Raw genomic sequence first — 23,764 nt, forward strand, 5'->3', positions numbered from 1 at the left:
TTCTGAAAACATCTTGCTGCACATCGCATTATAGGTGGAGAGCGACAGACAAACGAGATACTCTTCGTAGTCAATTGATCGACTCGCGGCCCGCTGTTTAGACCACCCCAGCTGGCAATGCTTATCTTATAGCTCTTCAATGTCGCATTGGTGGTGCGATGGAAACAAAGCTGGATATGTCAACTGCGGCGTGTGCCTTCGCCATAAGTAATTGAGGAAACTCAAATCAATGTTTCAGAGAAGTTCATTATGTTATATGTTATAGAGATTTACTGAGAAGGGCTCTTCATTAGCCCAGTAATCTAATGTGTTCCGGGTAAGACGATCGCCGTGATCCATCTTCAGCAGTAACGCAAGCGCATTTACCATCATGAAAGCGTCAACACTCACCACGATTTAGCTCGACCCAATTATATATGAACCTCTATATCAGCAGACTCAAAAGCAGATAAGCCTTATTACAAAAGACAGCAACTGATACTCTGAATCGTCCACAAGGGCAGACGCTATCTTCCCTCCCGCAAATTAAGCCTAATCCGCCCCTCTTTTTGCTTGGGTATGGTTACACGTACTGGAAGGGGAAATTTCTATGCCAAAACTGTTCTAATTTCTCAACACAAGGGCCGGTGATCATTATCCCTTCCTCACCTAGAGAAAAGTATCTCTTGCCGCTTTCCTAGTACTATTATAATACATGTAGCTTTTGATCGAAATGCATGCACGAGGGATGTCAGATTGGTCCACAACGGAGTCCGCTCTCCGCGTGTGTTTAGCTGCCACATTCCCTCCCGCATCCGCCAAAGTGCGAATGGCCGCGCTGCCCATCCAAGTCGCGCCATTGATTAACAGGTATTAAGAAATGTGTCCACCATTCTAATCCTACGAGTATACGACACAGCCCAATTAATCTTAGTCTGTCTTATTGATGTTGGAAACAAATTATTCACCCTTGAGGCAGGAAAGAAGCGATCGCTAAAAGCGGTCGCTTCAGCTCGTATTCCTCTTATCAAATGCACGTATAAAGAGCATTCGCTTAGCTTGCCTTCAAATATTGTGTGCCATGAAAACAGTTCTCTCACAACCTGTGACATACAGTAATACTCATCGAAGATCGTAATATATCGGTGCATACCTCGCTCACATCACAATGCTTACTAAATTCTTGCATGGCCCCTCGTTCATTAGCGGTGCTGCACGCGGTAAATACTGATGATATGGCGATGACAATCCCCCATGTTAACAGCCCAGCTAATAATATCTTAGGTATCGGAAAGGCCACTGCCTTCGCGTTTGCGAAATATGGAAGCCCCCAAGTTGCCATCGCTGATGTTGATACCGTCACATTAAAGCAAACGGCGCAAGAATTGAAGAATCTGTACCCGAACGTTGAGATTTTGCCAATTGAATTTGATGCAGCGAATGCAGACTCGACCATCAAGGCTATTGAAACAGCCTATTCAACATTTGGGCGGATCGACCATGCGGTGAACAATGTCGGCACTCCAGGCCCCTTGGCCCCCAGCATTTCTGTCTCAACCAGCGATTTCAAGAACCTCATTGATATCAACTTGACAAGCATGTGGATTGCACAAAGAGAACAGATCAAAATTATGCTTAAACAAGAACCTGTTCAGCAAGAGTGGGCGGCATCTCTAGGCACGTTAACGAGACAGTAATTTAACCAGAATCTAGGTTCGGTAAAGTTCGAGGTACAATTGTAAACATGTCATCTGTCTGGGGCGGATTCGGCACCCGAGATTTTCCAGCAGGAACGGCTTATTCTACAAGTATAGCATCATCTAAAGTATTATGCGCCGAAGATGTTATGAAAGCTAACTAGATTTCCAGCTAAACATGGCATTAGAGGCCTAACAAAAAGCGCAAGTTTCCTCTTGATTGAATTATATGGGGCGTTTCTAATATCTCATGATAGGATGCCAACCAATATGCCTCAGAAGGCATACGGATCAATGCGATTTGCCCAGGCTACACGTTCACAACCATTGACATAGGAAACGAGGGCCCAGAACTGCAATACATTCTAGACCAGGCGATGCACCGAACAGCAATGAAAAGATTTGCCCAGCCTGAGGAAATCGCCAATGGAATTACGTATCTAAGTTCTTGGATGAGCTCGTATATGAGTGGCGAGGCCCTGTTGGTCGATGGGTGAGTATACTCTAACTCTTCAGGCTGGTGAGGACTGCTCGTGTCGCTGACCAACGCGATTAGTGGATTTTCTTCTTAAATGGCCTCTCATTCAGATGGAGTTGCAGAAAATTCTCAGTTACCGCTCACCTCGGCATGCAACTTTAAGGAATTCTCTAGGGTGAGCGAATGACTGCGGCGCGCCACCTGAGCCGACAGACGGGATGAAGAAGAGGACGCCAGTGGTGAATGATAGGATCATTTTTGGCGTTCAGCCTTCTTGATCTCTTATCCTTATTAATACCTATAGTAGAAATTTGTCAAATACATACTTTGTCAATTCAGCTCATGCATTTGTGCCAAAGTCATATGCCAAAAATCGTCGAGGGCATAATCAATCTCATCCGAGAGTCTATCCGGGTCGGGCGGGTTTCCCTCGCTGTCAAATGAGAAAACTATCCGCCAGTCGCCAACCATCTTTAGCTGAGAGCCAGTGAGCACGAGGCCGGACCCCTCGTCGAGGAACGTGATGTTGTCTTCAGGACAGCATCCAAAGCCATAATCCGCGAACACGTCTCCCCACATCAAGTCGCCAGGCTCCAACACAACCTGAATTTCCCTAAGGCTCTCCATTTTGGAGAGAGTGGACAACCCATTATATCTGGTGGCTGACTCGTACCAGTCAGGGTGGTCGTCAGTCCGAATTTGAAGCCGCTGGACCTCAGATCGGTGGGAGACAATGTCCGCAAGGGCGTAGAGGTTCGAGACGCAGAAAATGTCGAGCTCAAAGTTGACCCACGTCCAGCGCGGCTCGGTTCCCGCGGTGAATGCGCGCTGGTAGGGCGCTTGCTGACGAGACTCGTGGCACACATGCATGAGTGCTGGGGGCGGCGTTGACGTGGTCTCGTAGAGGATGTCTTTGCCTTTCTGGCGTTGCTTCTTGCTGAAGCTGCCATCGCTCTTCTTCGCGTGCACTTTTGTCATGTGGCGAGGCACCACGGCCAAGCTCCAGATGCGAGAGCGGAGCTCGAAGGGAAGGCTGGAGAAGGACATGTGGGGAGATTGCAGGAAGCAAAGAGAACACCTAGTCTGCTGGAAAGGAGAGCTGAGGATATTTTGAGTATCTTTTGTGCCAGGCAGAGGAGATGCAGTGCAGGCAGGGCACGAAAACGCTGGCGATGAATGCGAGGATGGAAAATGGAAGTGCCGTGTGAGTGAGTCAGGGATGTAAGTCTGATCGGCTGGCTGCGGTTGTTCAGCTCCGCTGCCAAGCTCACCAATGAAATCCTGCATTCCTTGCCAATCTGGCCAAGATTACACAGATGGAGAATTTATGGTTAAAATAAGGCCGCCAACCCGAGCACTAATAGCCGCTACTGAGTACCTCTACTTTTCCACGACACAATTACATACACCGGACTCCTCCGAGATGCGCTCCGGCCTCTTCCACCACCAACAGCAGTACCAACTCACATGTGCCCTTCCCTCCTTCTGGACTAGGTCTCTTTTTGTCGATGTTACCGATCAAATGCACAACCAGGACAAAATAATGCCTATGCATCAGACTCTACTTTTAACGAGAAGCTTTGCCCAACGATAGATTCACTGAGCTTCCAGAGTTTAGCTGCCAAGTCGGGGTCGCTGGCGTAAGCTTCAGCAATACCATTACGACAGTCTTCCAAATATATAGATGATTCAGCTAGAAATATTGGTAAGTACCCTGCTAAATGAACTATGCAACAGCATAGGGAGATTGTTTGAGACACACCATTTAGTGATGGATCGAAGGCCGCAAAAATTGAAGTTGCGGCACCCTGATCGAGAGATTTGAGGGCAGGGGCGTTTCCTCCTGCTGGCGGATTCTTAGTGGAGGCTTGAAGTTTAGCCAAGTCCATGTGCCGGATGAGATTTGTCATGATAGCTAGAAAAGAAGTTGTCAGCCTACATAAACATATCAAGAGGCACTGGCTATCAGGTGCAGAGTCGTAGTATACTTCCTGGATGCACACTGAATGACAATATCCCACTTTCGACCAAGTTATTTCGCAAATAGAGAGAGAAAAGAATACTGGCTGTCTTAGACTGGCTATACGCTACAAGTTTCTCATATCCGTTGCTCCATTCCAAAGTCTGGCCTCAGCTTTTGTATGCTTCTTCATTTGCTTGTTCTTCCGGAAGCACGGTCTTGTTCTCAAAGTTCCAGTCACTGAATCGAACTGGCGAAATGTGATGACCATTGCTGCTGAGGTTAATAACGCGAGTGTCTCCTTCTTTCTTAGAATCTTTTGCTGCAGCTTGAAGTTTGTTGAGAATCAAGTTGGTGAACAAGAAGTGGCCAAGATGATTGGTCGCAAACTGGATTTCAATGCCGTCTTCAGACAGTGTGCGATCTGGCACAGCCATAATTCCAGCATTGTTGATGAGAACATCTAACTTCGAAATGCGTGAGTTAACGTCTGCTGCTGCAGCACGAACAGAGTTCTGCGATGATAGATCCATCAATATTGGCTCCACAACAGTCGATGGATACACAGAATGAATATCAGCAATGACAGAATGGATGTTTTTCATGGTGCGCGAGCCAAGGAGCAGGCGTTGTGGCTGTTGTGAGGCAATGGCCATAGCCGTAGCGGATCCAAGACTTCCAGGGCTTACGCCAGTGATTAACACTACATGTAATTTATAATAGTAAGATATTTGTCTCAAAGCCTGAAAGTCATGTTTTAGAAGTAGTCTCACCCGTCTTGCCACGAATTTGTGTTGCTAAAGCCTTTGCAACTTCTGTTGCTGTAGATTTAGGGCTGAACATTGCTGCGGTATACAGGTAGTCAAGGAGAAGAACAGAGCGAGATGCACATCATTATGAGCGAGGACACCAGACGGACGAATCGATGTATTTATATTGTTGTCAACTATACAATCCGTCTCAAATAGTAGTTTACTGTTACTTCTCATCCCCTGTAGAGGTATGATGGTCTTCCCAATACGGATTGCTATAGACACATCGAGTGTTCCACCGGCAAGATTCATCTGGCTTCTATCTTAATTAGACCGACTATAATTGTGTCATCATTCTCCACTACCGCGTTTACATCGAATCAAAATTCGGTCAGCACAGTGAACAAGCTGGCTCTAAGCCACTGTAGTATCAGTTCGTCCCTGCTGTATTAGCCCTGCAGAAAATCCGTCAGCATCCCGATGCGACGTTCGGACATAGCCCTTTGTCCGTCTGAATGACGACGCGTTTTCGCAGCGATGAAGTACCCTTCACAACAACGCCAGAGACACAATAAGCCATTCTGGTATGGGTACACAATTAGGAAATAGCTCAGAAGGCGGGAGAAAAGACGAGGCCGAAGCGGCGAATCCTAGAGTTCGACGAAAGCTGCAGAATCGTTTGAATCAGAGGGTTTCTAGTACGTGATTACTGCTCTATTTCTCCGCTATGCATTTTGTTCGCGCTCCTTACCATCGAGCAGGAGAGTGCAAGCTACGACGAGAGGAACTGGCAGGGATCCAGCGGAGATCCCGAGGTCGCCCTAGGACGGATGTTCAACTTGTCAATCGTCACGTCTCCTTGATGCCGATGTCACAAAGCACCAGCAGGTGTGCTGATGGCGAAACAGGTATTGAGCTCATTGGATTTCCGCCTGGAACCCCTTCTCTCTTTCAGCCTGCCCTGGTGTGTTTCCTTGACAGTGCTCAGACCAGGGCGGTTATGGATCGGCTGGCCTACGCTGTGAACTGTAGTCTCTTACAAGGCAATCCAACGTCTGACCTACTCCTATCTGTGACACAGCTCAATAGCTTCCGGGCTATTAAATACAACATGGATGCACTTAATCTCAATTTGGAGACAATAAAAGATCAAAATGCAATCTCGTACTTCAATGCACCAGCTGCAACACTCAACACATATTCCGTACCACCGAGCCTTCACCCAACAAGTCTCCAGAAATCTCAGATTCATTATCCTTACATCGACCCTCTACCCATTCCATCGCTCCGAGATGCTCTATTACGCTATGAGGGGCTTTACAATGACTATGATTTCTGTAGAGACATGATTGGCGACGTCGGAAAAGCTGGTATTATGGTTTGGGGAGATCCTTGGGATCCGTATGGCTTGGAAGTGTCAGAGAGCTTTGCTAACAAGTGGTTGTGGCTGTTAAAGAGTTGCCACGAGGTGCTTGTCTCAACCAATTACTGGCGGGCGAAGCGTGGAGAAGCTGACTTGTTTTCTCTCTGACAATGTCTAAAAACGATACTGAATATGATACATGTAAATAACAGCTTTCATTTTCGCCATTACATGGACATCATAAACTTCAGACAAATCCTGTTATAGAATCCTGATGTAGTTTTACATACTGTATAAGAGAAGCCAAGTTTCATGGTTTGTCGTAATAAAGGATGCATTGGTGAAGTACCGCCGTATTTCATTACCATTATTCTCTAAGCCGGATGCGCCAGGTAAAAGCAGAGATTGGCCGTTTCCTCAATTGCTACGCTCAGGAGAAGAAGCAATCTTACGGCAGAACCAAGCACATACGACCATAGGTAGAGAAGAATTCGGGATCCTGTCTGCTCCCCCATAGACAAGTCTCTAACCGGCAGATTAGTAGTTAAGTGGGTGACCATTAGCGAATACCGGCTGTTGTATGTATTTTTTCTTCTTTTTTGCTCTCCGAATGTGATATCTGCGTCCGAGTAGACGGTGTATTTTTGAGAAGCAGTTGCGAGTTCGTAGATGCGAGAAACGCAGTGTTGGTCAGCTAATCTCTGGCCTCCTCAATGGCTTGTGGGGTTGTGTTTCAATCTTTCACTTAAACATCGTCTGGGTCTATAATACTCAATCCAATCACCAGTTCATATTTTTGAACGCCCTATACCATTTCTTTGAGAAAATCGATTGCTCAAGAAGTCTAATATGAGGTCCGGTTAGATCCCATCTCTACATTGACAAATAAAATACCCGTCTCTTCCCGGTCGTGTATTGGCCCGGTGTTTTGTCGGTGCTCCCATTATCTGGGTCTCTGCTTGTCGGGTCGGGTCTGTATAAGTCGCTGATTCCGTTGTCGAAGCCTGGCTCGGTTCTTTCCTTTCGAACGTTGTAAAGCTGGTACGATCGGTGGACATTGTCCCCATCTTTGTGGAGGCTTTTGCGCCTCGAATCATGGGTTTCGCTCTCATGTTTGTTCGAAAAGAAGAATCCAAGCTGGGGCAAGTACTTCACAGCTAGGGACTTTAATCTCATTGCACAGCCGCAAGTGATGCCAAGGTTGATCTCGACGATTGACCACACACCCAGATGGCCTCAGTATAGGCGACATCGGTAGTTTTGTCGATACATCCCTTAGCGCCTGCTCAAGCTGGGCCACTGGCGACCGGAGCCCATCGAGATTCATCGCCCGAGAAGTGCGTTGCCGAGAAGGCCTTCGCTGGTAGACACAGGGCTCTCCGATGGAATTATATGATGAGTAACATGGCTGACCGTGATCAGTGATCACATCTTGTCTTTCGAACTCGGCCTCATTGGCAGGAAATGAGATGTAATAATTACATTTAATTATAAGTCTTTGCTTTATGTACATAGAAGAAAGTGAAAAGAATCTACAAAGTCTACTTCAACGGCTACATACAAGTAATTGTAGTCAGGTCTTGGTTTCGGCAAGCTCTCTCGGGCTGCCTACTTATCCAGAACACCGCGAAAAGGTGCCTGACTGTCGTTCTGGGCCACTGCCAGAACTTTCGGGCAGTGGTGCCTCCGCTCGATCACTCGACCAAACATCGCCGGCCTATCTACTGGTGCAAGGGCAGATTATGCAAGGCTGTGCAGACGGGATATAAGAAAAGAAAAGAAGGGACTTACGTTCAAAGTGCGGCAAAGCCGCACACAAACGCCTGCTCGGCGGCTCGGGCCGCGATTTCTCGCCAAATGGCGAGTTGCCACTCCTCGAGGGCGTCGTCGGTACGTTCGGCAAAAAATCGAGCCGCAGCTCGTCGTGTCGCGTTACAGGCAGCCAAACGTCGGCCGGAAGCTGACTGTCTAGCTCTCTGGTACCTATACATGATGGCTTTAGTTCCAAGCCCAACCCAACGTTTGAACGTCCGTATCAAACAGAATACTCACATGGTGGGAGTGATGGTGGTGCTATGGGAGGAGAGGAAAAGAGAAAAAATCGAGACGCGAGAGGAATATATATGTACACCTTTGGACAAGCCGATATACTCTTTCCATGTTGCCAACATTGCCGTGTTGTCATAGGCAATAAGGTAGGTACTCTTCAATCCAGCACATGACTTCGAGAAGTAGCTCCCATGACCTGGCCCCCTTTGCTGCCATTAAGGTTCCAGGACAGAGGAACCGCGTTAAAACGCAAGGCAAATCTGTTGTACAGATCCCCCAGTCAGGAGATTAACAGCTTCCTCCCTCTCTCGTGTTGCTAGGAAGCTCTGCAGCTACGCAATCATCTGTACAATTTTAGCATAAAAAAATAGTTTATTATTAAGGCTCCGTTAATAAGCGGACAACCTAGTTTACAGAAAAAAATCTTTTTGGATACCATTGGGAATACCATCGTTAAGTGTAAAAGCATTATTCGTGTCATGAACAATGGAACTGGTTGACTGGCAGACCGCGTCAACTTTACTACATTTCCTCGTAACTTCTTACTAAACATCTTCACCAACGTCTTGGCATTTGGCTATTAAAAAGATCCAGATTAAAGAAAAAAGGAGTCGGCATGGAGATCCGTCGTGCCTGTGGCATGGCTGCTGCATGGCTGCGGCTGCAAGACCCTTCAGGACATAGTGGGACTGGACAGGGCTTAAAGAGAGATACCTGCAGCTTCACGGTTCGTATCATCCGTAGCTAATTTCGTTGTCACTGGGTAAAGCCAACAGTAATAAGCTACCCAAATCCATAAAGGGTAACAATCGGCACTGCGCGCTGTTTGAAGATTTGTCTGCAGCAGTACTCCGAATCTGGCTTACGGACCGCTTTACCCGTGAAGGAGTCTCTGTAAGAGCCCCGCATACAGATTACCGATAGTACTACTATATTCTCTCAACGCAAAAGAGAGATAGAAACGAAACCATTCTTGGTGTGAATCTAGTTACCCGGCAAATCGAAATGGACTACTTGTTCGGACGAAAGCCTGGTCCGGCGCACATACCGGGCGATCGAATCGTGCCACTACATTTTTTTGAGAAGAGTCCGCTTGTGCAAGGCAACAACGTCGCGGTCTCTCTCGTTTTCGATGACGTGCTTGATCCAGAGAAACTTCGTGAGTCTCTTGAAGGACTTGTCAAACGGGAGGGGTGGCAACGTCTGGGAGGCCGGCTTAGGAAAAATGTGAGGGCTGCTGCATCGGATCAGTTTCCTGCAGTTCATCTTGAGGCTGATATAAACGCATCAGCACACCAACACTGACACTCGCGTCGTTGATTAGGCCGCTGGCGAGATTGAATGGCATATTCCCGCAGAATTCACAGCTGAGCGCCCACCAATTGCATTTGCTCACATTGATCATGGCATGCCTGCCGCTTCCCATCCGGCAGCCTCCAAGATACCGCAACCCAGTACTCGGCCTGCCGTCTTAGGTGATCCAGATAATCTAGCGGACTTGGCTTGGGAGGCCGGATACCGACCTGGAGGAATCAGCGACTACCTCACTTCTGATCGTCCTGTCTTGGGCCTGCGCGTCAACTCCTTTACTGACAAGACAATCGTGGTACTGCAGTGGCAACATGTTGCATTTGATGCCCTGGGAATGCAGTACGTCGTGGCAGGCTGGAGCTCCATGCTTTGGGGCAAGACGGACCAAATCCCGACGCCATGCGGATTTGATACGGATCCATTTGACGCAATGGCAAAAGGTACCCGTCCAATCACGGAACAGCATGTTTTGTCTGACAAACGGGTTGGTTTCGGCGGCTTGCTCCAATGGGGTCTCGGATATGGCGTTGATATGCTTGTTCGTGCCAAAGAGAACCGCATGGTTTGCATCCCCGAAACGTACTGGCGAGTGCAGCTAGATAAGGCCTTGGAGGAGCTCCGCGCTGAAGCAATTGCGAAAGGCGAAGATGCTTCAAATGTGTTCTTGACCGAGAACGACATCTTGACGGCTTGGACCATTCGCTGTATTGTTAGCTCCACGGAGATGAACTCCGATAGAACAGTCAGTCTCAGCAATTATGCTTTTCTCCTTCTCTTATGATGACAACAGTTCTGACTCCATTTCTTGCAGGTTGCCACTTCTATAGCAATGTCTTTGCGTAAAGCTTTCGAAGGCGATCTAATTCCACCCTCAGCTGAACATCCTTATGTGGGCAATGCCTACGGATGGGCCAATGTGCTAGTCAAGGCAGGCGATGTCTCCTCCAAGCCTTTGAGTTGGCTCGCTCGCCAGGTCCGTCGCGCCATTAACGAGCAGGGAACGCGTGAACAGCATGAAGCTTATCACGACATGGTGCGGACGTCTTACTCTGGCCTTCCTGTTATTGTCTTTGGTGACGGTACTATGGCTCAGATTGGCTTCTCCAACTGGTCCAAGGCGGGTCTGTTTGACCTCGACTTTGCCCCCGCCCGTAAATCACCCAAGAGCGATGTACCGTGCAGGCCGTCCTATGTTCAGGAAAATCACGGCCCTATCAAGCCTGCTGATGGCTGGTTCATATTTGGAAAAGACGAAAAGGGAAATTATTGGAGTTCGGCTTGTAGGGTGAAAGGGCAATGGGCCAAGTTCCAAGCACAAATTGACAACGACTTCAAGGACGCTTGAACGTACTGAGAAACGAACTTCGGGTTGTGTGTTGATGTTGGCCCTGGATAACGATTGCTTGTATATTAGTTCGGCTCTTGTATTGTCATCGTAACTCCGTGTTCATGGGCGTGATTTACAAACAATAAGCTCTACAGCGGTGCTCTTTGGCTTCATATCTCGGAATCTCCGACGTAACGAATTATACTATATACATATTCCATGATTTGTTCACTGGTTAATTGCGATTAGCTGCGTCGTACAATGTAAAGATTTGTGTAAAGAGTATATGATTCCCATGGGTGATACTTACTGACCTCTCTCCTGTGTATTATTTTGGTCGATACATACGGCGACAACCCAGAGCTCTCTGTCTCTCCTTCTGTCAAGTTGAATTTGCACATTCAAGGCCTTGAACAAGTTGAACCGATTGTACGAGATCTCAACAGTCCGCCATTTATTTGGATGGGCCTTTCCCTGAAGGATCGCTCCACTCGTAAGAAAGGGCGATATTAGTAGGGTAGTCTAGCAAAGAAACTGCTCTCATCCTGCGTGGTTTTGTTGTTGTGCTAAAACTGGGAAGTAATCGAACCAGCCTGGTTCCTTGTTGGTCACGGTTTAGCGGCTCATAAATTGCAGGCTTAATGAAGCTCAATGTCTTGGGTATCTGACAGTTGCACTTGGAAATGATGAGGTTGGATTGCTGAGTGGACGATTGCTTCAATGTGGCGAAAGAAAGGTCGACATCAATATTGATAGAAATCTCATCAGATACAAACGATCAACAAATATAGCCAATGGCGGCGATTTAAAGGCAGCAATGCAACACCAACTTTAATGCATAGTATGTACGCAGCGAGAAGGGCTGTGCTGAACATGAACTAAAGATCTAGTTGCATGTACTAATTGGATGACCGCATGCAAACCCATGTTCTCGGCTGAGTATGCAAGATGCAGCTGAGTATCGTGAGGCTCTGACTTGATCATAGTGGTCATGATGGTTATTACTCAGCTTCTTGCAATTGAGACGCGATAATCTCATGGTCTCACCACAACTCCCTCACCGCACGCACTTCTTTTGTCTGCGCACAAGAACATACAATGCTATGGCATCTTAACACATTATGTCGGCTGAAGTATAATGTTCTCACGCCGGCCCAGCTTTTCTACTCCAAACCGCAGCTTTATAGTACGGATGCGTTAATTTTACGGTAACTTTGGGCTGATCTTTCATGTCGCAAACCTGAACAGACAAGAAATGGGTATTGGGTAGTGCCAGCGATCTTTTCCAGAGAATGAGTCCTGTCCAACATTACCGAAGGTCGGACGACACATCTTATCTGGCTGATAATCGCTATTGGGGGCTTCGCGACAGAAGCTACGATAGTGACTACTCTGCTTTTGTATGAAGCAGCATCAATTGGTGAGGGTAAGCTGTCTGTTAAAAATACAGTGAATTCGACGGTTAGGGGATGCTTTACGAAGTTGAATATGGCCAGGCGGAGAGAAGGGGAGAATATCTTGAGCATTGCGCTAATCCTGTGAAGCTGTGCGGCTTGTCTGCTTCCATTCCGACAATTTCACTGTCGCGTTGGCCAGAATTGAAATATTTTTCTGTGGTGGGATATCGGGCGCCAAAGCGACGTTCGTCTATTGAGAAAGTCTCGCTTCCACAGAGCTGATTATAACTGACGTAGTTTTAGTTGTCAAAATCACTTGGTACAGCGGCTCTCTCAGCCTCATTATCTTTATAATACGGAGCAGATGATGAAGAGCGCCCGAAAGAATGATTCAGAAAACGTGCATGAAGGAATGCTGTGGGCCGTGAAATGCGCCAGCTGCCTTAAATGTCCTATACTCGTGTATCACATCTCGGTACTTCTGTATGTTAACCCACGCAGTGGGGACCAATAGACATAATATCCGATGTTACTCGAACTTTTTGTTTCCCCTCATATAGGATCTCGCAGCCGTGCGCTTAGAAAGATGGCAGTGCTGCTGTAATGAGTTGTGTGGCCGGGCTAGGATTTCTCTGCTGGCGCGGGGGCATGGCGCAGCCTGAATTACCTACATAGCAGCACGCCCGGCGATAGAGTGGTTACAGGCAATAGTTTGGTATAAGACAACGGACAGTTGAACAGTTCACAGGATGAAACCTCGGTTCTATCGCTGGCCCCTCTCACCACATGCATGCAGTGGCTTCTTGTCTCGAAGGTTCTCCTTCCTAAGCGGGTCATATGCCCACACCAGTCAGAGACCAAGCTACAGTTTCTTGCAAGATAAACTTATAGTTTTAAACTTATAATCATAAATAAGTTAAGCTAAAAACGGAGCTGCCACTTTGTTTACTGGCCGAGCGACTAGCACCAATCAGGCAAAACAGAAATGACGACAGCAGAAGCGCTCGGCAGCACGAGTCGGTTTGACAACAGCCTCACACATTGATCAATAAGTATCGTTTGCCTTTGCCCGTTTAGGAGAGTGAATCGGAGCTTCCTACCAAACTAGAAGAGAGAGAGCGCGTGTCTCGGCAACAATGTGGTGACTGCGTAGCATCTATTCACACATCGGAGGGCGCCGATTTGCCAGGCAATCTCAAGCTCTATGGTGATCGAGAACCCGCAGTCGTGAGCGCTTGGTTCCGTGACCTTCCTATCCTGGTGTTCATTGCCCGGTATCTAAATCTATGTCAATGCACAAAAATTCCTTGCAGAGTGTTCATTTACAAAGATCCCTTGCAGTTGATTCACCCAATCGTGAGTTAATTACTTGATGTATACTACGGTTGTCGGTATGTGCTAGTCGAAACAAAGTAGGCTATGCACTTTCATTGGCAACGACAGAGAGGTCCGAGCTGAGACTTCTTACTCGTATACCGCGAACTACTATTTTGACATTTGCCAAGGGAACTAGCTGGAAATGCATACCGCCAGGGATAGAGACTGATCGGACAACGCACAGCCGTTTCGATCTCCAGCCCCGTCATTACCAGCCCCCTCCCTCCCACGCCACTTATACACAGCCCCCACGATCCGAGCAGTGTAGGTGCCGAGTGCGTTCTGTAATGAGATGCAGATCCCTCTGTGAGCGGGGCAATCGGCACTTTTGTTTCTACGGAGTATAATACGAGCCGGTGGCCGGCAGTCAACGCAAGGGAAGTCCTAAGTAATACTTTTGTTTTCACATTTGGGTCAGTGGACTATCTCCATTTGGCAGTTGCGGGCCTCGCTATTTCGAGCTTCCAGATGAAGGCGGATTGCCGTTTCCTCTCGATGTGACACCACTATCAAGACTTGACATAACGTACATCAATCTGAAATCATAACATGCCCTCGATCGTTATATAAATAGGATCGAGCAGCTCAAGAGGACAACCAAGTAGCACACTCACTTCTACCTTCATATCCATCCATCAAGGCAGTGATACCCCAAGATGAAGACATTTATCCCCTTCGCGCTTCTTGCGCTCTCCAATGTGTCCTCGGGATGTCTCCTGCCCCACGAGCGAGATGATGCCGCTGGATTGAAGCCTCTTGTCCGTCGCCAGGGTAGCAACGGAGCTCCAATTGGCTCAGGCGATAGATTCAGTGGCGGCGCAACTGCACCGCGAGGACTGGGGACTCAATCCTCATCCGCTTCAATCGGCACGATTCTCAACACCAAGGAGGTTATCAGTGGCCTACAGGGTCTCGCGAACACGTACGGAATCGAGACATTCAACACTCCGTACAAGACTCAAAATGGTGCAACTGTCGTCGGAGCGAGAGTCGGTGGTACTGGAGGCAATTGTACCGACGCCTATCGTGTCTACTTCAACGGCAACATCCACGCTCGAGAGCGCGGTTCCGCCGATAGCGTCCTATACTTCATCTCCGATCTGTTGTACGCCAACAAGAACAACGTCGGACTCACGTACGGATCCAGGTCGTACACCAACGCTCAGGTGAAGACAGCCCTTGCCGCGGGAATTGTCTTCGTCCCTCTGAGCAACCCCGATGGAGTGGCCTATGACCAGTCATCAAACAGCTGCTGGCGAAAGAACCGCAACCCCAACGGTGGAGTTGACCTGAACCGCAACTTCGACTTCCTCTGGGACTTCAAGAACCTGTTCGCCTCCTCGGCGCAGTCAAGCGTTGCCTCAACCTCTCCTAGCTCTGAGACATACCACGGAACCAGCGCTTTCTCTGAGCCTGAGACCAAGAACATCAAGTGGGTGATGGACACACACTCCAAAATCCGCTGGTACATCGACCTTCACTCATATGCAGGCGACGTCCTGTGGAGCTGGGGCAGTGACGAGAACCAGTCCTCGTATCCCACCATGAACTTCCTCAACAGCACTTACAGCAAAGTTCGTGGTATTCTCACCGACACTCCCTCGCCCGGCAGGGGCTATGGCGAGTATATCCCCCAGGCGGACTCTGACACCCAGATCGCCGTGGCCAAGCGCGTGGCCTCAGCCCTGACTGCTGGTGGCGGCAGGTCTTACACGTCTTTCCAGTCGGCCGACCTGTATCCCACATCGGGAGCCAGCGACGATTATGCCTACTCAAGACACTTCGCTGATCCCACCAAGAACCTCATCCACGCATACACTGTCGAGTTTGGTTTCGAGAACACCGCTGCGTCATGCCCCTTCTACCCCACTGTCTCCACGTTCAACTCCAACCTCCGGGCAACCAGTGCTGGTTTCATGGAGTTTTTGTTGGCAGCTACTGACAATGGGCTTGGAGATGCAACAACTTGTTAAATGAGAGGCAAAAATGCGGCGTTAGGCTGGTTCGGCGGAGAAAAGGGACAGAGACTAGTCGGGTGCTTATGACGGCCATGGGACATATCTGAGAATGCAGGGCAATGCACTTAAGAGGGCTACTACTATATATTGAATAGAGCTCAAGTTGGTAAAACTCTACATTTACTTTGAAGTAGCCGCTTCCAATGCATACACCGTAAACGTGATCGATATTGGCCGGCACAGAGGTACGACGATGCTCATCTTTAGTATTGCCTCGACTATGGTCAACTTGGCGGCTCTGTCCAAAGTCTTCTGACATCGACTATGTACCCTGTAATCCTATTATCGAGAAGTCGGATTTGAATACTCCAAAATAAACATAAAATCAAGGCTATTCTAGGCCAGCGTGCCCATGACTAGATATAACTAAAGGTCTATAGGGTAGAAAGTCGATTAATCACAATATGGGGAAATTACATGCTCTATCTACATGTCCAATATCTCTAAAACATCTCCTGCATATTACCAGCCCTCTGCTCTAATCGAAATTTCCACGCCTGATCCTGGACGCTGCAAGTTTTCGGCATACTTATCTCCAAGCATCGCCGGCGTCATAACACCGCCGCCCAGCCGATGCGCCTCTGTCCCACCTTGAAGAAGTGTTACAGCAGCCTCTACCATTGCGATGCCAGTAAACTTATACTGATCCCCTTGAAATTTGAAGTCCACTATAGCCCTCTTCGCCGTTGACTCGTCTCCTGTATCGGCCACTGCCAGTGTTCGATAGCTGAACCTGTGGTCCTTGAGCCGTTCGGGGTCTGGGCTGTAGCCCTCTGGGTAGATGAATCGAGTGAGGATAAATCTTGTCAAAGAGAAGCTTAGGAAAAAACCGACACTGATAAGAGGCAGAACACGGATGAAATCGCGCATAGTGCTGGGTAGTCGGGGTCGCGCGGAAAAGTGAAAATTAGGCCCATATCCGCTGGTCGTGGCGTTAGAATCGTCTGGTGTATACAAGCCCCAGCTTCGTCCGACAATAGCTGTATCGTTCCCTTGTCCCTCATTTGCTACTATACGGCCGAGGACATCTATAATCTGTGTCCCAAAGAAGCCAGATCCTGGAAAAAGGCTAGTCTTGGCCTTCTCGCTTGTAGGTTTACGGGGAGAGATTGCAAACGGCGCGGTCGCCTCTGCGTAGCGGCCTGGTTCGTATAATGTGTAAACAGAGGCCATTGAGTTGATAGTGCCGCTGCTGATGGTACCTCTCATCTCTTGCAATGAAACAATGACTTCGCGTGTCGGCGTGTTGAAGGTTTTGCGTATGTGAGACACAGCGAGATATGTTGTTAGATCAGGCGGCACAGCGTCCAAGCCACAAGTGACAATCATCTGGTGTTGTAAGCAATACTGACTACTGGAGAATACCTAAGTGAACATGTGACGTACTTTTGCACCTGAAGCTTGAGCTGATTTGTGATGTTCTCTGATCATATCCTGTACCCAGGGCATATCCGCGGCGCTGAGTGGACGTTAGGACACATCGATTAGTGACGTCTTGGAATCTCGTACCAGTCAACATAGTTAGTACTGTTTTCAGAACATGCTTTGAACACTACAGGTCCACAAGTTGTTGGGTATGGACCAATAACGTTGATGATGACTCGTGTTGACTTCACAAGATTCTGGATCTCTGCTTCAGAGTTCACATCCAGGACGACAATGGATCCTAAATGCAATTAGCTATCATCAAATAGCTATAATGTTTAAGAACACACTCACCTCCTGTAGCTTCTACTTTAAATTCCCTGGCCAGTGCTTCGAGCTTTGCTTTATTCCGGGCCGCAATCGCCCATCGCAAGGATCCTGGAAATGTGGCAGCCATGTATTCTGCCATAAGGCCTCCCGTAAAGCCTGTTGCTCCAAGGAGCACGATGTCGTACTTCCGCTGCATGGCCTAGATCAAGTTCAAGAGACGTTTCTCTACAAATTAGATAGAGAGATAGTATATAATAAGAGAGAAAGAATATCATTACACTGTAGCTCTATATATATTTACTTTTCTTATCTGCCCCTATAATTAATTCTCCGCCTATCAATGGCCTCATAAGCCCACCGCTACCTCTGATATTGAAATATTAAGTTTTATTTTACTCTATATCTGTACCGAAGTAGCCCCAGAACCATGCACCTGAAGTTGTGGCGGATCTGCAATCCTCATAGTCCGCACTCGGCCTAATATCTATCCGCAGATTATATAGAGGAAATTATGCATTTAATAAGCATCTTGTTGGATATGTAGTTTGAAGCTATTTATTTCTGTTCATGCTGGAAAAGGAACTTGCCAATTCTTGTGATTGCCCCAAAGTGTTATTATGTGTACAATGTTTTTGCTCTGTGTCGGTTTAGTTGCCTTCACAATGTCGCTGTTATCAACGCAAGCCTCAGGAAACATATAAATTCGGCGAGGAGCTTCACATAAGTTTATAATGAATTTTGAATAACTTTCACAGACTTGTCTATAGAGCATCAAAACATTTGCGGAATTTGAATTGTTTGCGGAGCGGAGAGAGGGTGGACAAACTTTGCGCCGTCCGCTGGACTCGAGTCGGAAATTCTTCCACTCGGCATTTGCCACAAAACTCGTCTTTTATTGAGCGCTAAGATGATGGTTTATAGATGTTGCCAGTCAGGGGATAGTTTTGTCAGCCAACTGCATACTTCATTTCCACCACAACAGCTCCCGTTAAAATATTTTATAACTTAGGTCCCCTGACAATTCTTGCTTCTAACGTTTAATAATACCAATTACCTCTAGACTGCATACTATTTAACGCTTATACGTTACACCAGGGCGTTTGATTTGATCAGTCGCCTGTCCAGTCAAACTGCTCTCCGTATCTCACCCTTCATATTTGTTTTACACCACGGACAAACTTTCTTGGAACTGTGCTTGATATAAGAGAATCATGGGCGGTTTCAATCCGGAAAGAGACATTCCATCGCTGAGCGGAAAAGTCTGCCTCGTCACAGGAGCAAACTCTGGGTTGGGTGAGGCAGCCGTAACAGCATTCGCCCAGCACGGCCCCAAGAAGATCTATCTTGCAGCTCGCTCTCAGATTAGAGCTGAAGAAGCTATTGAACGTATCAAAGCAAGCTCCGCCGCGGCTCGATCCGCCAACATTGAATTCCTGGAATTAGACCTCGCCTCTCTGGAATCCGTCAAGACGGCGGCAGCTCGAATCAATGCCGAGGCGGATCGCCTTGATATCCTGCACTTAAATGCCGGTGTAGCGTCAGTACCGGCCTCGCTCACAAAAGAAGGATACGAAGTGCATTTCGGAACCAACTACCTGGGCCATGCATTGCTGACGCAGTTACTGCTGCCCAAACTGCTGGAGACAGCGGCACTACTCAATGCCGACGTTAGAATTATCTCTGTATCGTCCTCATATCACCGCCTGGAAGGCACTAGCGACGGAATCTCTTTTAACAAACTAAAGACAACTATGGAGGGTACTGGCGGCGTTGTCTTGTATGCGCAAGCCACGCTGGCCAAAGTACTTTTCGCTCGAGAACTTGCAAGGCGGTACCCAAACATAACTACGTTGTCAATGCACCCAGGCATAGTCAGAACTGAAATCTGGAAAGGGAAGAAGGATGCAAGCTTGCTGATGCGGACTTTTCTCCGGCCCCTGGTGAGCTTGATTGGAGTTGCCCCTGAGGAAGGCGTGAAGACACAACTCTGGTGCACGGTTAGCAAGGATGTGAAGAACGGCGCATATTATGAGCCGATAGGGAAAGCAAATATGCGCGGAAAGTTTACGGAGGACGACGAATTAGCGGGCGAGTTGTGGAGTTGGACGGATAAGGAGTTGCTCGCACATGGCGCGCCTGGATGGGTTAAGGCATAGGCATCAGCGTACGCATGAGGATATTTAATAGTTTGACAGCAAGAAGTGTTTAGGAGCAGTTTAAACTTGATAGAATATTATTTCATTTTATATCTAGAATAAATTCGTTATGTTTTGGTCGCTGTTCTACAAGCGCCTTTCGCATCCTAAGTACGGGTACGATTTCAGGGAGTTCGTTCTGTTTTCCAAGCACATACGACCATAGGTAGTGGAGAACATCAGTATTCAAAATTGATCATATATACTGATAAAATCTTCCTATATCCTGTGATGAGCCTATAAATTGCCATTAAGCTGTGATTGCCTTGAGCTCATTGGCGATCCAATCCCATGTCCCTAAGCCAATTGAGTTGTAAGACTGAGTCAACGGCGGAGCCCAGTGTAAATTATATGAATCATATTGGCCAGTGATGTCCCCAATAGTAATTTTGAAAGCGTCGAGAGAGGAGCCCTTTTGTTGATTCTCCTCGTTTGTGAGAATTGTCTGCGGACCTGGGCTCTCATAATTGATCAAAACTGGAATATGTGGGATTAAAGCCCGAACTTGATCAATTGGTCCAATGTCAACGTGCCAGTTGAGTGGGCTGGGATCCAACACATATTGTGAACTCCTCTTGACAATTACCGAATTGAATGCAGAATCGCACTCTGCACAGTTAAATGACACAAGACTTCCGTTGCTTGTGGTAGGCCATGGATTCATCATGATATGCTTAAAGCCCAGCGTCCGGCAGTAGTTTATGAAATTTTGAGTGCCAGCTTTGCCGTACGTGTCGTAGAAGCCTTGCATATTCTCGATGCGCACATAGTCGGTGTACGGCTTGACAGCGGCAGCCATGTCGAGGTAAACCTGGCTGTCCATATCACCTGCACTAGGTGCCCTCCCGATTCCAGGAATTATGGTGATATTTCTGGCTTGCACGCTGTGAATCATACTCTCGTATGCTGAGGGATTGGCAACATTGAGAAAGAAAGGAACGAGAGCGGTCACTTCAGCCTCATCAAAGGCATCTAAGTATTGCTGATCTGAAATCGAGGGAATGCCCAAGCCGCCATTCAAAGCATAGACCATATGGACGGACCGTTGGTAAACAGAACCCGCAGCAGCGATGGAAACAAAGCCCATCGCCACATAGAGGGCTTCCAGCAGCATCATCTTGGCAACAGGTATTTCAGTTGATGGTAAGGAAGAGATTGGTATTGCTGAGTGTGAGGTGTGCGGATGAAGACCAGGAAGATTTATTTCTTTATAGTTCTCTGGCGCGAGCGATGCCTTTTCACCCAATCCAAAGATTATACGATAGCCATGGGAATAGAGAACAATTTGATGACAAGCGGAACGAACTTAAGCGCATTATTAGTCCAATGGGCATATTGCTAGCAGTATTCTGAAAATCTGCAAGCTGCATACCTAATTAGGCCACACCGACGAAATCGCTCAGGTCTTGTTTCTTACATGAAACAGAAGATGAATCACGCAATCGCTTCTAGAATCGGCACGGGGAAATCGCGGACACTGTCATTGATATCGCCATTTTTGGCTATGGTTTATCAGAGCATTCATCAGGATTTGTCCTTGGTCATTACATTAGTAACTGTAGAGCCGGGAAGTTTGCATCATGCATCAGTGCCTGTAGTTTGGAGAATACCCCGCAGGGACGGGAACGAGACTCTGCAGCTAACCGGGGAGATCGGGGAAGTCGTTTGCACGGCTTCATTTACAATCTATCGCTAGGAAGGATATCAAAATTGGATGTCGCTCAATTTTGGTTGTCTTAAACAAGAAATAAGTAGATTGACTAATTACCTAAGATTCTATCAAATGTTTCTGATCCCATGAATTGAATCAACGATACTGATCAAAGGTTCCGTTCACTAGAGGAAATTCTCCCCATAATTACCACATTATCATCCAAGAGTGCAATGCACTACCACCATTGATTCACTATGCAAGGATTGCCTAGTATGCCTTTATTTGGAGAATATTACACCACAAAGCTTGATAACTTTCAGTCGCGACAATCATCTGTCAATGATTTGCTTTGTGGGAAATGGATTGAAGAAGAAATCGGGGAGGCCGGGGACGTTATCGTTTCCCTTTTCAAATACAGTGGTTTACACCATTTCAAGGATTTGTGAGGCCATATCAACCAGGATTTCTCATCTCTATTCGAGCTCATAAATGTGTCGAATATGCCAACCTATTTAGGCGCAAAATAATGATAAAGTTGATAATACTCAGCCCTATCTCATATATTCACATCAGAGAGTGGTTACAAGGAATGCTGCTATCAACTCTTGTCATTTATTCCCCACCATTCTGAGAGAACAATCTTGATCACTCCGCGATGAAGTTATCATATTTATCAGTCGTTCACACCCTCATAACGGCTGCGTGGTGTTTGGACAATTCACACTGGGTTGATATTTGGAATGGGTCACCTTTGCTCGCGAGATTTACTCCTCCAGACGCCTTTATAACCCCCCAAGGCTACTTCCGCAATGCAACCATCAGACAAACATTGCACCTGACCTTGGCAACCGGTGTACTCCGCGTAAAGCTTTCTAATGAATTCGGTTCATCCCCTCTAGAGATAACCGCGAGTACAGCTGCGTTGACCGCAAACAATACAGCTGGAAGCGACAGTATTGATGCCAGCAGCCTGCAGGAGCTCACCTATAGTGGCGCCTCTTCCATTGTCATTCCTGCTGGTGGTACTGTTCTTTCAGATCCAATCAATCTATCCACCGGCACCCAACAACATCTCAGCGTTTCGCTCTACCTTGCCAAGGGCCAAATTGGTACAAATACCACGTCGCATGATGTTTCGCATACAACCACCTGGCTGGGATTTGGAGATCAAACGGCGAACCAACATATCAACGGCGGATCCTCTGTTACCCACTGGTACTATGTAACAGAAGTGCAGGGCCAGCTTCCTGCAACATCCAGTGCATTGATCTGTATCGGAGATAGCATTACAGATGGCACAGGCTCCACCACAAACGGGAATGACCGCTGGGTAGACGATCTTTTCCGTCGAACTCAGGTAGCCCCAGCAACTAAGAACATCGCTGTTCTGAATGCTGGGATCGGTGGAAATCACCTTGTGACATCTCCTGGGCAGGGTCCATCTGCATTAGAACGGATAAAGTCCATCATCTCTCAGCCCGGTGTACGATACATAGCCATTCTAGATGGTGTCAACGACATTGGTCACGTTGCCAAAACTGCAGCGGCACAAGACGCTCTGTATGATCAGATGGTTCAAGCGTTGGAGGAAATAATTGACGAGGTTCATCAAGCCGGCTTACCTATTTTTGGCGGCACTCTTACACCTTCGTTCTATGATCCGCCTTCTAATCCGGACACCTCCAATTATGCCGATCCGCAACGAGCGGCCACCCGGAATCGCCTGAATCTTTGGATCAAGAACGAAGCCAAATTTGACTACGTGGTTGACTATGCAGCTGCCCTTGCGGACCCAGGCAACCCTGATTCATACAAGGCCCAGTATGCCTTCACCAACTACATCCATCCTAATGTAGCTGGTCATCAAGCTATGGCGGACGCATGGGATCTCCGCGTATTTCAACAATTCAATGGTACATCCGGCTAGTTTTTTTTCTCGAGGAGAAAAACGTCATTCATAGTCCTTCTCTACGAGGAACAAAAGTTTGGTGGTTTGTAGTGAGGCGCATTTCTCATCTGATCCGAGGCAAGCTCAGGTGGATGTATCTTTTAGTGTAGCACAAGTACGAAATTAAAGAAGCTTATGATCCATCTGAAAGCCTCAACACCACTTACGCATATTTTTCTTCTTCATTGATAATTTGAAACTTTTGTGGTTACTTGGCTCCATGATGTGAATTGAAACGACAAGTCTGCAACGTGTAAAGCAATTGGGGCTCTGTGCGCAAAATCTGTCAATCTACATCCGTGAACTTTAGGCCATCATTTTATTTTAGGTTAAGTTAAAGCAATAATCAAATGTGCCTCAAATCAAAATACCCGGCGCGAATGTTTGGATCTGGGTGGGAAAACGTATCTGGATGTGTCTAGAGCACCTATTGGAGACCCTGGGCAAAGTATTGGGGAAGAGACAGCTGGAGTTATGCCAAGATACAGGTACATAACCAAGATCATCACCATCGTGAACCCACGTGCATCGGCGATCGGGGTTTTGGCCTAAATGGCAATAACC

The 23,764-nt window shown here is 47.4% G+C and overlaps 11 protein-coding genes across 11 annotated transcripts; 6 read left to right on the plus strand and 5 right to left on the minus strand.

Moving 5' to 3' along the window:
- Positions 1-912: 912 nt before the first annotated feature.
- V8C40DRAFT_229826 (SDR family NAD(P)-dependent oxidoreductase) lies at positions 913-2,510 on the plus strand. Its single transcript, XM_083212565.1, has 6 exons — positions 913-1,199; positions 1,264-1,639; positions 1,693-1,787; positions 1,849-1,880; positions 1,934-2,169; positions 2,233-2,510. The coding sequence occupies exons 1-6, from the start codon at positions 1,148-1,150 to the stop codon at positions 2,246-2,248; spliced, it is 807 nt and encodes a 268-aa protein (XP_083079056.1). The 5' UTR covers positions 913-1,147; the 3' UTR covers positions 2,249-2,510.
- V8C40DRAFT_260403 (2EXR domain-containing protein) lies at positions 2,485-3,201 on the minus strand (the record flags this gene model as incomplete). The annotated part of the gene is made up of 1 exon (XM_083219139.1): positions 2,485-3,201. The coding sequence occupies one exon, from the start codon at positions 3,199-3,201 to the stop codon at positions 2,485-2,487; it is 717 nt and encodes a 238-aa protein (XP_083079057.1).
- A 7-nt stretch (positions 3,202-3,208) lies between these two features.
- V8C40DRAFT_229831 (uncharacterized protein) lies at positions 3,209-4,245 on the minus strand. Its single transcript, XM_083212566.1, has one exon. It carries the CDS (start codon positions 4,062-4,064, stop codon positions 3,702-3,704), a length of 363 nt encoding a protein of 120 aa, XP_083079058.1. The 5' UTR covers positions 4,065-4,245; the 3' UTR covers positions 3,209-3,701.
- Positions 4,246-4,284: 39 nt separating this feature from the next.
- V8C40DRAFT_260405 (uncharacterized protein) lies at positions 4,285-4,957 on the minus strand (the record flags this gene model as incomplete). The annotated part of the gene is made up of 2 exons (XM_083219140.1): positions 4,285-4,817; positions 4,888-4,957. The coding sequence occupies 2 exons, from the start codon at positions 4,955-4,957 to the stop codon at positions 4,285-4,287; spliced, it is 603 nt and encodes a 200-aa protein (XP_083079059.1).
- A 418-nt stretch (positions 4,958-5,375) lies between these two features.
- Positions 5,376-6,503, plus strand: V8C40DRAFT_8644 (DUF3425 domain-containing protein). The gene is made up of 2 exons (XM_083223540.1): positions 5,376-5,564; positions 5,628-6,503. The coding sequence occupies exons 1-2, from the start codon at positions 5,453-5,455 to the stop codon at positions 6,395-6,397; spliced, it is 882 nt and encodes a 293-aa protein (XP_083079060.1). The 5' UTR covers positions 5,376-5,452; the 3' UTR covers positions 6,398-6,503.
- Positions 6,504-9,137: 2,634 nt separating this feature from the next.
- Positions 9,138-11,139, plus strand: V8C40DRAFT_229834 (uncharacterized protein). Its single transcript, XM_083212567.1, has 3 exons — positions 9,138-9,505; positions 9,603-10,331; positions 10,401-11,139. Exons 1-3 carry the CDS (start codon positions 9,284-9,286, stop codon positions 10,932-10,934), a joined length of 1,485 nt encoding a protein of 494 aa, XP_083079061.1. The 5' UTR covers positions 9,138-9,283; the 3' UTR covers positions 10,935-11,139.
- Positions 11,140-14,087: 2,948 nt separating this feature from the next.
- On the plus strand, positions 14,088-15,817 carry V8C40DRAFT_229843 (uncharacterized protein). The gene has a single exon (XM_083212568.1). The coding sequence runs from the start codon at positions 14,347-14,349 to the stop codon at positions 15,661-15,663; it is 1,317 nt and encodes a 438-aa protein (XP_083079062.1). The 5' UTR covers positions 14,088-14,346; the 3' UTR covers positions 15,664-15,817.
- An 83-nt stretch (positions 15,818-15,900) lies between these two features.
- V8C40DRAFT_279282 (Saccharopine dehydrogenase domain-containing protein) lies at positions 15,901-17,599 on the minus strand (the record flags this gene model as incomplete). Its single annotated transcript, XM_083221202.1, has 4 exons — positions 15,901-17,037; positions 17,095-17,167; positions 17,218-17,374; positions 17,428-17,599. The coding sequence occupies 4 exons, from the start codon at positions 17,597-17,599 to the stop codon at positions 16,171-16,173; spliced, it is 1,269 nt and encodes a 422-aa protein (XP_083079063.1). The 3' UTR covers positions 15,901-16,170.
- Positions 17,600-18,614: 1,015 nt separating this feature from the next.
- Positions 18,615-19,559, plus strand: V8C40DRAFT_260409 (uncharacterized protein; the record flags this gene model as incomplete). The annotated part of the gene is made up of 1 exon (XM_083219141.1): positions 18,615-19,559. One exon carries the CDS (start codon positions 18,615-18,617, stop codon positions 19,557-19,559), a length of 945 nt encoding a protein of 314 aa, XP_083079064.1.
- A 54-nt stretch (positions 19,560-19,613) lies between these two features.
- Positions 19,614-21,146, minus strand: V8C40DRAFT_229845 (uncharacterized protein). The gene is made up of 2 exons (XM_083212569.1): positions 20,971-21,146; positions 19,614-20,903 (listed from the first exon to the last, which is right to left on the minus strand). Exon 2 carries the CDS (start codon positions 20,713-20,715, stop codon positions 19,849-19,851), a length of 867 nt encoding a protein of 288 aa, XP_083079065.1. The 5' UTR covers positions 20,716-20,903; positions 20,971-21,146; the 3' UTR covers positions 19,614-19,848.
- A 761-nt stretch (positions 21,147-21,907) lies between these two features.
- V8C40DRAFT_279287 (SGNH hydrolase-type esterase domain-containing protein) lies at positions 21,908-23,316 on the plus strand (the record flags this gene model as incomplete). The annotated part of the gene is made up of 1 exon (XM_083221203.1): positions 21,908-23,316. One exon carries the CDS (start codon positions 21,908-21,910, stop codon positions 23,177-23,179), a length of 1,272 nt encoding a protein of 423 aa, XP_083079066.1. The 3' UTR covers positions 23,180-23,316.
- Between the last annotated feature and the right edge of the window lie 448 nt (positions 23,317-23,764).

The sequence above is a fragment of the Trichoderma camerunense genome, assembly GCF_050948025.1.
Source record: "Trichoderma camerunense strain CBS 138272 chromosome Unknown V8C40scaffold_1, whole genome shotgun sequence".
NCBI classification, from domain to species: Eukaryota; Fungi; Ascomycota; class Sordariomycetes; order Hypocreales; family Hypocreaceae; genus Trichoderma; species Trichoderma camerunense.